Source organism: Bombina bombina, chromosome 12 (genome assembly GCF_027579735.1).
Source record: "Bombina bombina isolate aBomBom1 chromosome 12, aBomBom1.pri, whole genome shotgun sequence".
Lineage (NCBI taxonomy): Eukaryota > Metazoa > Chordata > Amphibia > Anura > Bombinatoridae > Bombina > Bombina bombina.
In genome coordinates this window covers 1,888,922-1,904,707 of record NC_069510.1, presented here as the reverse complement: position 1 = coordinate 1,904,707, position 15,786 = coordinate 1,888,922, and the positions used below count along the sequence as shown (strand labels likewise).

The following is a 15,786-nucleotide window of genomic DNA, read 5'->3' as shown; positions in this document are numbered from 1 at the left end:
TAAAGTGTTTAACCCGAAACCGCCGCTCCCGGACCCCGCCGCCATCTACATTATATTTATTAACCCCTAATCTGCCGCCCCCAACGTCAACGCCACTATATTAAATTTATTAACCCCTAAACCTAAGTCTAACCCTAACCCTAACACCCCCCTAACTTAAATATAATTTAAATTAATCTAAATAAATATTCCTATCATTAAATAAATTATACCTATTTAAAACTAAATACTTATCTATAAAATAAACCCTAAGCTAGCTAAAATATAACTAATAGTTACATTGTAGCAAGCTTAGGATTTATTTTTATTTTACAGGCAGCTTTGTATTTATTTTAACTAGGTACAATAGTTATTAAATAGTTATTAACTATTTAATAACTTCCTAGTTAAAATAAATACAAATTTACCTGTAAAATAAAACCTAACCTAAGTTACAATTACACCTAACACTACACTATAATTAAATAAATTAACTAAATTAACTACAATTAATTACAATTAAATAAAATTAACTAAAGTACAAAAAAAAAAAAAACACTAAATTACAGAAAATAATAAAATAATTACAAGAATTTTAAACTAATTACACCTAATCTAATCACCCTAATAAAATAAAAAAGCCCCCCAAAATAATAAAAAGCCCTACCCTATACTAAATTACAAATAGCCCTTAAAAGGGCTTTTTAGTAATCAGCTCTTTTACCTGTAAAAAAAAGTACAATACCCCCCAACATTAAAACCCACCACCCACACACCCAACCCTAATCTAAAACCCACCCAATCCCCCCTTAAAAAACCTAACACTAACCCCCTGAAGATCACCCTACCTTGAGACGTCTTCACCCAACCAGGCCGAAGTCCTCAACGAAGCCGGGTAGAAGTGGTCCTCCAGATGGGCAGAAGTCTTCATCCAAGCCGGGCAGAAGAGGTCCTCCAGACGGGCAGAAGTCTTCATCCAGACGGCATCTTCTATCTTCATCCATCCAGAGCGGAGTGGGTCCATCTTCAAGACATCCGACGTGGAGCATCCTTCCAGGCCGACGACTAACCGAAGAATGAATATTCCTTTAAATTATGTCATCCAAGATGGCGTCCCTTAAATTCTGATTGGCTGATAGAATTCTATGATAGAATACAGATGATAGAATGATAGAATGATAGAATACATATAGAATACAGAAAACCCACAGACAGGTACAGCTACCTCCACAATTCTAGCTTCCATCCCAATCACACCAAACAAGGTATCATCTACAGCCAAGCTATCAGATATCACCGCATTTGCTCTGACACAAAAGACAGAGATCAGCACCTGAATAAACTGTCAGAGTCATTTAGTCAAAAGGGCTACAAGGAAAGGACAATATCTAAAAAATCAAATCTGCCCTAAAAACACCACGGGAAAGGCTCCTACAATACAAAGAAAAGGAAAACAAAACAAGAACCCCTCTAGTAGTCACTTACAACCCTACTCTGGAAGGAGTACGCAAAATTATTAAAGAGCTACAACCACTAATTTCAGAGGACCCCACACTCCAAAAAAATATTTCCTGAACCCCCGATACTAGCATTCAAACAACCGCCTAACCTGAGACAGAGATTGGTCCGCAGCAAATTAACCACAGAACAGAAGCTTACACAGAATGGCACTGCACGATGCAACAAATCACTCTGCAAACTGTGTCAACATATATGTGACAACAACACAGCCAGACACAATAACACAACATATATGTGACAACAACACAGCCAGACACAATAACACAACATATATGTGACAACACCACAGCCAGACACAACAACGAGTCAAACAATATTAAAGGATCCTATTCGTGCTCATCTGCTAATGTGGTGTACATGATACCGTGTACAGCGGGTGACAGAGGTTGCTACATTGGAGAAACTGGCCTAAAGCTGCATCTCAGAATGAATCTACACAGACACTCGATCAAGAACAACAAGGAAAATGAATATTGTACCCCTGTTGGTCATCACTTCCCCCAGACTGGTCACTCCATCCTTAACCTCAGGATTAAAATTCTTAAAGGGAATTTCAAAGACTCTCATGAACGAAAGACGTTTGAGATGAAAATGATCACACATTTCAATACCAGAAATGAAGGACTTAATGTAGACTCACACACTACCATAACTTTCTATAATCTCTCATTTTATTGTCCTATATTGGTTTCTTTTTCCTTTTGTTTTTCCTCTCATCTTGCCTATTTACTCTCCACTGTTTATTTATTCTTTCTGGCTATTCTCAGCTTTTTTCTCCTTCAGACACATTCTCTGCTTTTTATGACACCCCTCTCACCCCCTCCCTCCCTTCCATTTGTTGTATGTGATGTGTATCTATATCAGATTGATCAGTATTGCTTTAGACCTGAGGAAGAGAGGAAAACTCTCAAAAGCTTGTCTTTGAAATATTATGTTAGTCCAATAAAAAAGGTATCACTGCATACTGCAATACTTTGTTATTTGAGCATCTTATCTACTGGACTAACACGGCTACTCCAAATCTTCACTATATATATATATATATATATATATATATATATATACATATTATATAAATATATATATACTATATATATATATATATATATATATATATATATATACACACTATATAAATATATATACTATATATATATATATATATATATATAGACACACACTATATATACATATATACACTATATATTTTTATATATATATATATATATATATATATATATATACTATATTTATATATATATATACATATATATATATATATATATACATATATATATACATAGAGATTATAGAAATCAGCGCTAGAAGTGTATGAGTATGCTGTTAATCTTAATATATCTTCCCATCCACTACTGGAAAATATATATGTGTGCACAAGACACTTGCAGGTTAAACAGAAAACAGTCTCATTCAGTCAAATGTGGCAAGTCTATGGATATGTATTGTTCATTAATATTCACAATACTGGTTCCTGTGTGCTATGAAGAAATAGGCTGCTCGTCTGAGAGAAGAAGAATGATCCCCTGCGGGGCGAGGTTCCTCTTAGAAATCTGAAAGAGTATGAGACAAGACAAGCGCCCAGGGGCACACTTCGTGTAATACGTTCAGATCATTTACTTATAATATAGCAGTGGGAAAAATCCGCTCTCACCTGGTTCAACCTCAACTTATGAGGTATGCAAAAAGCACTTCTGTTAGTGTACTCTCAGCTCTTGCAGGCCCATTTATCAAGCTCCGTACGGAGCTTGAAGGGCCGTGTTTCTGGCGAGTCTTCAGACTCGCCAGAAACACAAGTTATGAAGCAGCGGTCTATAGACCGCTGCTTCATAACCCTGTCCGCCTGCTCTGAGCAGGCGGACAGGAATCACCGGAAATCAACCCGATCGAATACGATCGGGTTGATTGACAGCTCCCTGCTGGCGGCCGATTGGCCGCGAGTCAGCAGGGGGCGGCGTTGCACCAGCAGCTCTTGTGAGCTGCTGGTGCAATGTTAAATGTGGAGAGCGTATTGCTCTCCGCATTTAGCGAGGTCTTGCGGACCTGATCCGCAGTGTCGGATCAGGTCCGCAAGCCCTTTGATAAATGGGCCCCTTGTAGTCCTCCTGTGTGTCCTCAGGTCTCCAGTAAATCCGTGGAGTCTGCAGCGTATCCCTGGAACTCTGCAACCTTTATTTAAAGGGGACTAGGGCATAGGAGTGAGGTGAAGTGTACTGATTTGAAATATACACAACTACCAATTGATAAAGATAAGAACAGGTGTTTATTTATATACATAAAATAGCGTTTAACAGTGCAGAATAAAAAACCCCTACAAGAGTTTGTTTTGTAGGCAGAGAGAAAATGTTCCTTGTATTGAAGAATATCACTATAGAGCTGTAGTCATACAGGTGTTCAGTCTAGCATGCAAGGCTAGAAACACGAGTGGCTAATGCGCTCTACTATACATAAACATAAAATCAAGAAAGGAGCACCAAAGGATATTCGAACTCATATAAAGCAGATCTGCGAATATCCTTTGGTGCTCCTTTCTTGATTTTATGTTTATGTATAGTAGAGCGCATTAGCCACTCGTGTTTCTAGCCTTGCATGCTAGACTGAACACCTGTATGACTACAGCTCTATAGTGATATTCTTCAATACAAGGAACATTTCTCTCTGCCTACAAAACAAACTCTTGTAGGGGTTTTTTATTCTGCACTGTTAAACGCTATTTTATGTATATAAATAAACACCTGTTCTTATCTTTATCAATTGGTAGTTGTGTATATTTCAAATCAGTACACTTCACCTCACTCCTATGCCCTAGTCCCCTTTAAATAAAGGTTGCAGAGTTCCAGGGATACGCTGCAGACTCCAATGATTTACTGTAGACCTGAGAACACGCAGGAGGAATACAAGAGCTGAGAGTACACTAACAGAAGTGCTTTTTGCATACCTCATAAGTTGAGGTTGAACCAGGTGAGAGCGGATTTTTCCCACTGCTATATTATAAGTAAATTATCTGAACATATTACACGAAGTGTGCCCCTGGGCGCTTGTCTTGTCTCATACTCTTTCATATATATATACATACATACTATATAAATAACAGGGTATGGGTATACATATATAAGTAAGGACACCTTGCCATCCCACAGCAGGTACTCACGTCACTGACACAGCTCAAGTTCCCTAATGGCATTAAAACAAAACTAATCAGCCAAACAGTGTAGACTTTCCCACATGTGTGGACTGTGTTGTAACCTGTATGAATTCATTCCAGCCAGCTACCCCCTCCCTTCTCTCCTTCCAGTGTCCATGCACTACTCTGCACAGGGGCAATTTGTTGGAGATTGGAAAATGGAGTCTGTGCCACATAGAAGAATACAATTGGCTAATGGCCAGTATGGCAAATGTAATTGTAGCAAAGTGTTGCTTCAGTGTTGGCACTAGTAAACAGCTTAACCCACCAGCTATCCTATGTATGTAGAAATATTGGCGCGCGAAACAATTATTGATGCCATTGCCTGCTGCCATATATATTATATAAATATTATAAATTTATCATAGAATCACTCATTAAGTATGCCCCCCATAATGCCCTGTAAGAGTTAACAGTGAATGTGAGGAATTATGTTTAGATCCACTCAGTCTCACAAAATATCGGGGATGAAATTCACAAACCCCTGTTCTGATCCTAGACTGAGGGCCCAATATGGGAGAAGTAGACTAAGAATCACAGTGAATAGTGTTTATGTGTGAGAAGCTTGACACACAGCAAGGTATTATAGGAGAGAACCCAGATAGTGTAATGAACACACAGAAAGAGAGTACGGGTTTATATACTAACAAGACTGGCTACATAACACTCCTAACAATCAGATAGAAAATAGTTAATCCATATGAGAGGCAAGTAACAGACAAGGTTGGTCTATTGAGACCGGATTAACAGTCTGTAGGCAGAGCAAATGTTCACATAAAGAGGCATAAATCCTGTAACAGCACCTGGTATCACTTTAAGCAATATAGCAGAGAAGTCCGTTTCATGAGAGCACCTTATAACAACGTAAATACTTTAAGTGTGGCAGTTTGGATAACAAATGTGGTGCAGTGGGTAATAGTAACAATACCTTGATGAAGAGAAAGATCCTTCTTGCACTCAGAGCTGATGCGGTTACCGGAGCGTCCCTTCATGCAACCGGAAGTGCAGGGGAGAGTGGAGTAGGAGGAGTTCTTTTCTTGTGTTCCGTTACAGGCTTGCAGAATTGCGGGGAGAGAGGTACCAGCTGTTAGGAGAAGAACTGCAAAAAGCTACTTTCGTAGCTAGCGATATCCTGAGGTACAGATGGCTGTAGTTTGAAGAAGCTGAGTTTAGATTGAGGCTGGATATGACAGCACTGAATAAGGAATAGGCTTAGAGATGAGAGCTTAGATTAGTCCTGTGCAAGAATTAACAACAAGATCAAATTACTGAGCACAGGATGTAGTTAGGAGGTGGCTTATAAAGGTATCATCAGGTAATTAAAGGGATAGAGGGGCATAAAGTAACATGACATGACATGGCCGCAGCCCGCTCCGGCCTCCCAGAGACTCCCACCATGATTCCTACCTCATCACTCGTCTCTCTCTCACTCGGTCGTCTACTCTGCGACTGCGGGCTGGCCGGATGTCTCCGTCTTCATGTCTTAGGCAGCAATCACTCATGGCTGAGACTCTTATCTTATGCTGCAGACGTTCGAGTTAGGTGGCTCTTCCCGCACGATATTCTCCCTCCAGACAGTCTCAGTCGAGTGATTCATAGTCTGACTCTGAATTTGACAAACAGGCAGCGGCAGCGCAGCTGCGTAAATTAAATGAGTTCCACCTCCAGCCTCCTCCACTCTCTTGTCTCTCTGACATCACCTGCATGCACGCTGCGGCCCTCCAATAGGCTAAGCAATAGCCGGGCCAGCCCAGGGAAAGTAAGTACACACTTTACTAGCATGCAGGCAGGGAGCCAGCCAGAGCCCCGGGTGCGGCGAACCTCAGATAAAAAAGAATGACAGTATGACACAACAATCTAATAAATTAAATTATTATTAACAACAACATCCCCTCACTGTCTCATGAATCATAATGAACGATCCATATAATGCTTCAAGTTCAGGGCGCAGGGGAGCAGAAAGAATTTATCCTCGGCAGACAGCACAACTCTTAGCGCCCCCCTGCTGGTGCGCTCTAAGGCGGCTGCCTTTACTGCCTTATACAAAACGCCGGCACTGCCCATGGATAAAGGATGGGAACTCTGTTAAGACAGTTGTTTCAATATACGGGATATTTGTTTCAACCGGAGGCGGCCGTTGTGGCGGTTGCTGGAGAAACTAACTTCTGGTATGACTCCTTGTAGGATTGATCGGGATGCAGAGGTCCCCTCGACGTTACTCAGGAAAGATTTACGGCCTTGAGGGTTGCTAATTCTTTTATCTATGATGTTATTAGGCAGATTATTCACCTAAATGCTAAGGCGTCGGGCTCTGGCTGAAGTCATGGTCTGCGGATATGACTTCTAAGTCTAGACTTCTTTCCCTCCCCTTTAAGGGAATTATTTTGTTTGCTCTTAGATGCCCGCTCAGTCCTGGAATGAATCCAAGCAGAGCAAGAAGCCCGCCGAGTCTAAGTCGGCATGAAAAGGCGGTCCCCAGTCCTCTTCTGGATCGTGTAGGGGGCAAACTGTTGCTCTTTTCAGTCGCTTGGTTAAGGGACATCCAGGATCCATGGGTCTTGGAGGTCATAGGTCAGGGTCTGCCACCCAAGGGCAATTCAGCCTTTCTGGGGTGCGTATGGGATCTGTTCTCTTAGGAGTTATTGTCCTGGTGCCTATCGCAATGAGAGGTTTGGGATACTATTCAAACCTTTTCGTGGTTCCAAAGAAAGAGGGAGTTTTCAGTCCGATTTGGACCTGATATGCTTAAACAAGTTTTTAAATGTCCCCTCATTCAAGAGGGAGACAATAGGTCCATTCTTCCCCTCGTTCAAGAAGGGCAGTTCATGACCACAATAGATCTGAAGGATGCTCCCTTCACGTACCAATCCTCAAGGACCACTTCCAGTTCCTAGGGTTTGGTTCCTGAACCAGAACTTCCAAGTTGATCCCGGCCAATGCAGCATTCTCCAAGAAGTTTTTTCGGAGAGTGGACCATTCAGAATTTCTTCTCTGTCGTCTTCGATCCCATGGATGGAAGATAAATCTAAAGAGAGTTTTCTTGTACTGAGTACCAGGAAGGAATTCCCGGGTACTATAATAGTCTCCATAGACATGAGAATTTTTCTAACAGACCAGAGACATTGCAGGCTAGCTTCAACATGTCTTGCCCTCCAGACCTCCTTAAGGCCATCTGTGGCTTGGTGTATGGAGGTGATTGGTCTCATGGTGTCCAGCATGGACATTATTCCCTTGCCAGGTTTCCCCTCAGACTGTTGCAACTGCGCATGCTGAAGCAGTGGAACGGCGATCATTCTGATCTGTCTCAAGAGATTTCTCTGAAAAACATATTGAGAGAATCGCTCTCTGGGGTTTTTGTCCGGATCACTTGTCCCAAGGGATGTCCGTCTCAAGACCATCCTGGGTGATTGTGAGTACGGTTGCGAGTCTGTCTGGAAGGGCCTATGGACTCAGGAGGAAAATCTCCTTCCCGATCGCATTTTGGATCTTCGGGCAATATACAATGCTCTGAAGAGAGTGAATGTAGATCCTGCGCAGAAGACAGATGGGGGGAGGGGATTGGGAATACCTCTAGCTCTCCTCAACGGATACCCTAGTGTACCCGATGTAAACAGAAAACGATAGGGGGTGGAGGTGAGCGCCAAAGTAGGCTGAGGAAGGGAAAGGGGGACAACTGTAGCCCACAATGTGGGTCCTCCTACTAGTAGTTATGGAGTGAATGTACAAAAGATATATGCTAAAATGGGTATACAAGTTAAAAATGTATATCAATATTTATTCCACACAATCGGTTAAAAATATCAGTGATCTTCTAAAACATACAGTCAAAAAGATATATTACACATTCATAAATAATCATGGATCCATGTTACAATAACGAAATGTAGAAAATGACATAAAATCTGAAAAAATAAAAATAAAAATAAAAGTAAAAATGACCTGGTGCACCTAAAAACGTCTGACAATGAATGACCTGATAGGCCAAGTGTCTTAGTATGGGTGGTACTCTATGGTACAATCCGGATATTGATGAGTGTTCTTATGATTGTATTTATCCAAACAGATAATGGTGTGAAAAAAAGGAAAAGTGTCTATATTATATATCCGATTCAGAAAAATTCCAAAATAGTGTGTATCCTGTGATCCCAAATGTGAAGAAAATATAAGTAACTTTGCAAAAAATGTGGAAATCCTCAAATTGGTGAAACAAAATGAAATTAGTCTTTCAAAAGTTAATCAATAAGTGTCCAAAATGATATAGTGGATTCTGTGCAGTGAAGTTGTCTCCCAGTTGGATACAATAAAACAAAATAAAACTGTGCAAAAACCTGCAAAGAAAACAAACAATACTATAATATATATAAACTGTTCAGTGGATATATCAGTATTATGCTTACTCAAATCAGTCGACGCGTTTCGGCCATATCCTCCTGGCCTTTATCAAGACTCCCATATCCTCCTGGCCTTTATCAAGACTCTTTATCAAGAGTCTTGATAAAGGCCAGGAGGATATGGCCGAAACGCGTCGACTGATTTGAGTAAGCATAATACTGATATATCCACTGAACAGTTTATATATATTATAGTATTGTTTGTTTTCTTTGCAGGTTTTTGCACAGTTTTATTTTGTTTTATTGTATCCAACTGGGAGACAACTTCACTGCACAGAATCCACTATATCATTTTGGACACTTATTGATTAACTTTTGAAAGACTAATTTAATTTTGTTTCACCAATTTGAGGATTTCCACATTTTTTGCAAAGTTACTTATATTTTCTTCACATTTGGGATCACAGGATACACACTATTTTGGAATTTTTCTGAATCGGATATATAATATAGACACTTTTCCTTTTTTTCACACCATTATCTGTTTGGATAAATACAATCATAAGAACACTCATCAATATCCGGATTGTACCATAGAGTACCACCCATACTAAGACACTTGGCCTATCAGGTCATTCATTGTCAGACGTTTTTAGGTGCACCAGGTCATTTTTACTTTTATTTTTATTTTTTCAGATTTTATGTCATTTTCTACATTTCGTTATTGTAACATGGATCCATGATTATTTATGAATGTGTAATATATCTTTTTGACTGTATGTTTTAGAAGATCACTGATATTTTTAACCGATTGTGTGGAATAAATATTGATATACATTTTTAACTTGTATACCCATTTTAGCATATATCTTTTGTACATTCACTCCATAACTACTAGTAGGAGGACCCACATTGTGGGCTACAGTTGTCCCCCTTTCCCTTCCTCAGCCTACTTTGGCGCTCACCTCCACCCCCTATCGTTACAATGCTCTGAAGGCTTGGCCTCTGCTGGGTTCATCCCAGTTTATCAGATTCCAATCATTAACCATCAGGGGGGAACAAGAAGCTCCCTAGCTATGAGGGAAGTATCTCAGATGCTGGAGTGGGCGGAGACCCACATTTGTTCGCTGTCAGCGATCCACATTCTGGGTGTGGACAACTGGGAAGAGGATTTCCTCAGCAGACAATACTTTAATCTGGGGGATTGGTCTCTCCATCCCAAGTGTTTGCAGAGATTTGCAAGAGAAAGATCTTATGACGTCTCATTACCTAGTTACCCAGATATGGGTCGAGGTACAGGGATCCTCAGGCGGAGCTAACAGATGCATTAGCGGTGCCTTGGAGGTTAAATCTAATTTATCTTTTACGGCTGTTACCACTACGTTCTAGTGTAGTGGCTCAAATCAAGCAGGCTTCAGTGATATTGATTGCTCCATCTTGGCCGCGAAGGATATGGTTCGCGGACTGGTGGGGATGTTGTTATCTCCTCCGTGGAAGTTACCTTGTTGCAGGGATCTGCTGACCAAGGTCTTTTTTGTTCATCTATGTCTAGATCTCTGAGGCTGACTGCGCAGAGATTGAACGCTTAGTCCTACCCAAGAGAGGGTTGTTTGAGAGTGTTATTTTTACTCTTATTCAAGTTCGTAGCTGGTTGCTTGCTGCATCTATCATAAGGTGAGGAGGACCTACTTATTCTGTTCTCCAGGATGAACTGGAGAAGGGCTTTTCTACAAGTCCTCTGAGGGGTCAGATTTCGGCCCTGTCTGTGTTACAGCACAAGAGGTTCACTGAGCTTCCTGATATGCAGTCACTTGTTAAGGTTCTGCTATGATCAGACCTGTGTTTCGATCTATTGCTCCTCCTTGGAGTTGGAATCTTATTCTTTTTTTTTTTGTTTTGCATGGCTCCGTTGGAGCCTATGCATGGCGTAGACATTAAACTATGTCTTGGAAGGTTACTTTTCTATGGGCTATTGCTTCTGCGCGCATAGTATCTGTAATTACTGCCTTGCAATGCGTCCCTCCTTATCTGGCTTTCCATGCTGATAAGGTTGTTCTACGAACCAAGTTAGGTTTTCTTCCTAAGGTTGTGTCAATTCACAACACCAATCAAGAGATTGTGGTTCCTTTCAACGTAAATCTAGATGTGGTTTGTGCCTTGAAATCCTATCTTCAGGCCACGTAGGAATTTAGACAAACTTCTTTTTCTGTTTGTTCTCTTTCTGGGAAGCGTGGGGGTCAGGGGCCTCTTCGACTTCCTTATCTTTTGGCTGATGAGTGTTCTCTGTTTTGCATTGAGACAGCGGGACATAAGCCTCCTCTGAGGATTACGGCTCATTCAACTAGAGCTGTGGCTTCTTCTTGGATCTTTAAGAATGAGGCTTCTATGGAGCAGATTTGTAAGGCAGCGAATTGGTCCTCTTTACATTCTTTTGCAACGTTTTACATATTTTATATTTTTGCTTCGGCGGAAACAGCTTTTGGGAGAAAGGTTCTGCAGGCTGTGGTGCCCTCAGTATAGGGTCCACCTCCTTTTACCCTCCCGTTTTCTTCATTCAGTGTCCTCTGGAGCTTGGGTATTTGTTCCCACAAGTAATGAATAAAGCAGTGGATTCTCCTGCCATTAAGATGGAAAACATAAATTATGCTTACCTGATAATTTCATTTCCATCTGTGGGAGGAGAGTCCACTGCTCCCGCCCGTTTCTCTGGGGGTGGACCTAAATTTGATATTGTTCTTCTGGCACCATTTATACCTGGATATTTCTCCTACTGTTCCTTGTTCCCTCGGCAGAATGACTGGGGGATGAGGGGAGTGGGGGAAGTATTTAAGCCTTTGGCTGGGGTGTCTTTGCCTCCTCCTGGTGGCCAGGTTCTTAATTCCCACAAGTAATGAATGCAGCTGTGGACTCTCCTCCCACAGATGGAAATGAAATTATCAGGTAAGCATAATTTATGTTTTTTTAAAAAATGTGAGGGGTGTACTCAATTTTGTGGGATACTGTATGTGTATATATATATATATATATATATATATACTAGTCCTAAAGCCCGTGTACATGGGCCATTTTCTGCAATGCAGCGGTCCCACCAGCCCCCGCTCCTGCCAGGTCATGCCACGACTGCTCCCATCCACCCTCTCTGCAGTCTGATCCTCAGTTACGGTGTCAACAGCCAGGTATGTTTGTCTCTACTGCGCATGACAGCTTCGGACAAACATACCTGGCTTTTTTTATTATACTAGTCCTAAAGCCCGTGTACACGGGCCATTTTTTTGCAGCGGTCCCACCCCTTGATCTCTCTCTATCCCCCCTCTCTTTTGCTCTCTCTTTCTCCCCTCTCTTTTGCTCTCTCTTTCTCCCCTCTCTTTTGCTCTCTCTTTCTCCCCTCTCTTTTGCTCTCTCTCTCTCCCCTCTTTTTTACTCTCTCTCTCCCCCCTCTCTTTTGCTCTCTCTCTCCCCCCCTCTCTTTTGCTCTCTCTCTCCCCCCTCTCTTTTGTTCTCTCTCTTCCCCCTCTCTTTTGCTCTCTCTCTCCCCCCTCTCTTTTCCTCTCTCCCCCTCTTTTGATGTCTCTCTCCCTCTCTTTTGCTCTCTCTTCCCTCTCTTTTGCTCTCTCTCCCCCTCTTTTGCTGTCTCTCTCCCTCTCTTTTGCTCTCTCTTCCCCTCTTTTGCTGTCTCTCTCCCTCTCTTTTGCTCTCTCCCCCTCTTTTGCTGTCTCCCTCCCTTTATTTGCTCTCTCTCTTCCCCCCTCTTGTTTGCTCTCTCTCCTCTCGTTTGTTCTCTCTCTCTCTCCTCTCATTTGCTCTCTCTCTCCTCTCTTTTGCTGTCTCTCTCCCTCTCTTTTGCTCTCTCTCCCTCTCTCTTTTGTGCTCTCTCCCCTTCTCTTTTGCGCTCTCTCCCCCTCTCTTTTGTGCTCTCTCCCCCTTTCTTTTTTGCTCTCTCTCCCCTCTCTTTTGCGCTCTCTCCCCCTCTCTTTTGTGCTCTCTCCCCCTCTCTTTTGTGCTCTCTCCCCCTCTCTTTTGCTCTCTCCCCCTCTCTTTTGTGCTCTCACCCCCCTCTCTTTTGCTCTCTCTCCCTCTCTTTTGTGCTCTCTCCCCCCTCTCTTTTGTGCTCTCCCCCTCTCTTTTGTGCTCTCTCCCGCTCTTTTTTGTGCTCTCTCCCCCTCTCTTTTGTGCTCTCTCCCGCCTCTCTTTTGTGCTCTCTCCCCCCTCTCTTTTGTGCTCTCTCCCCCCTCTCTTTTGTGCTCTCTCCCCCTCTCATTTTGTGCTCTCTCCACCCTCTCTTTTGTGCTCTCTCCCCCCTCTCTTTGTGCTCTCTCCCCCTCTCTTTTGTGCTCTCTCCCCCCTCTTTTGTGCTCTCTCCCCCCTCTATTTTGTGCTCTCTCCCCCCTCTCTTTTGTGCTCTCTCCCCCCCTCTCTTTTGTGCTCTCTCCCCCCCGCCCGCATCATGCCCGGCCCCGCCCATGTCAAACCCGGCCCCGCCCACGTCACATCCGCCCGGGCCATGCACACTCCACCACACACCAGCCAGGTCAGTTGTAAGGCCAGGTGTGTTTGTCCTTGTGCGCAGTCTCTACTGCGCATGACAGCTTCGGACAAACACACTTGGCCTTTTATTATATAGGATAGGGTATATATATATATATATATATATATATATATATATGCTGCTTCATTGCTGCATGTTGGTAAGTCTGCATGTAGTCCTACTAAATCATTCATAAGCCAGACAAGGGCAATAATACAGTTGCTCACTTTTGTCTGTTTAAATAGTGTCTGATGAATGAAAACCCTGATGACTACAGTGAGTTTTGTTATTATTACACAGTTCTAGAATATAACAATATTTATGTTTTCTTAGAAAGGAGATCTGTACCCTGCAACAGTGTATGTCTCATCTTTTCTTTAACAAGTAAACATTTTCAGCTCCCAGAAATAAAGCTATAAAACAAATCTATTTAGAATGTAAGAGTTTACATGAAATCATATTATTCAGGCTATGAACAACACAGAATAATACTCAGCACGGAAGCCTTAAGCATGAGTGTGCACAAACAGCAAATGAAGGAAAGCTCTGATTACTTAGCTGTATACAGATTTCTCCTCTGGGAATTCCTTGCACATAGCAGTTTACATTTAAATCAATAGGATGAACTCACCAATTCCACAGATCCATAGTGTTTCCTGCTGAACTCTCCTCTTCTACAGCCGAGGTCTTCAGAGACAGAGCTGGAACATAAACGCTTTATCAGTATACATGGTTAGGTGCCCAGGAGCAAACAAAACCTTCATATCACTGGAGTACTGCAGCCATTACACACATTATACAGGAGGAGACCTCACTAGACACCCTTCTGTACCTGTCACCTTATGGCCGGCCAAGCCCTACAGGGGTTAAATGCAATATTTATTCATTGCTTGACCAATAGCAAGATGGCTTGTGCTGTGTAATAATATTTTATTCCCATCACCTAATGTTTTACATATGGCTATTGTAAGCTTGCCGCTAGCTATAGTTTCTTCCCATCACCAGGTAAAAACCCTAATGCCTTACATATGGCTATTGTAAGCTTGTTGCTAGCTATAGTTTCTTCCCATCACCAGGTAATAAGTCTAAGGCCTTACATATGGCTATTGTAAGCTTGCCGCTAGCTATAGTTTATTCCCATCACCAGGTAATAAGTCTAAGGCCTTACATATGGCTATTGTAAGCTTGCCGCTAGCTATAGTTTTTTCCCATCACCAGGTAATAAGTCTAAGGTCTTACATATGGCTATTGTATGCTTGCCGCTAGCTATAGTTTATTCCCATCACCAGGTAATAAGTCTAAGGCCTTACATATGGCTATTGTATGCTTGCCGCTAGCTATAGTTTATTCCCATCACCAGGTAATAAGTCTAAGGCCTTACATATAGCTATTGTAAGCTTGCCGCTAGCTATAGTTTCTTCCCATCACCAGGTAATAAACCTAATGCCTTACATATGGCTATTGTAAGCTTGCCGCTAGCTATAGTTTCTTCCCATCACCAGGTAATAAACCTAATGCCTTACATATGGCTATTGTAAGTTTGCCGCTTGCTATAGTTTATTCCCATCACCAGGTAATAAGTCTAAGGCCTTACATATGGCTATTGTAAGATTGCCGCTAGCTATAGTTTGTTCCCATCTTCAGGGAATAAGTCTAAGGTCTTACATATGGCTATTGTAAGCTTGCGCTAGCTATAGTTACTTCCCATCACCAGGTAATAAACCTAATGCCTTACATATGGCTATTGTAAGCTTGCCACTAGCTATAGTTTATTCCTATCACCAGGTAATAAACCTAATGCCTTACATATGGCTATTGTAAGCTTGCCGCTAGCTATAGTTTGTTCCCATCACCAGGTAATAACCCTAATGCCTTACATATGGCTATTGTAAGCTTGCCACTAGCTATAGTTTATTCCCATCACCAGGTAATAAGTCTAAGGCCTTACATATGGCTATTGTAAGCTTGCTGCTAGCTATAGTTTTTTCCCATCACCAGGTAATGAGTCTAATGCCTTACATATGACTATTGTAAGCTTGCCGCTAGCTATAGTGTTTTCCCATCACCAGGTACCAGGTAATAAGTCTAAGGCCTTACATATGGCTATTGTAAGCTTGCCGCTAGCTATAGTGTTTTCCCATCACCAGGTAATAACCCTAATGCCTTACATATGGCTATTGTAAGCATGCCGCTAGCTATAGTTTCTGCCCATCACCAGGTAATAAACC

General features: G+C 41.9%; 1 protein-coding gene across 1 annotated transcript in view; it reads right to left on the bottom strand.

Moving 5' to 3' along the window:
• GARNL3 (GTPase activating Rap/RanGAP domain like 3) overlaps positions 1-14,279 on the bottom strand; it is a gene marked incomplete at its 5' end in the record, with an annotated part of 730,206 nt that extends 715,927 nt beyond the window's left edge. The window contains one exon of the mRNA XM_053695928.1: positions 14,190-14,279. Coding sequence (XP_053551903.1) covers positions 14,190-14,279 — 90 coding nt within the window. The remainder of the gene's footprint in view (positions 1-14,189) is intronic.
• Positions 14,280-15,786: the final 1,507 nt, after the last annotated feature.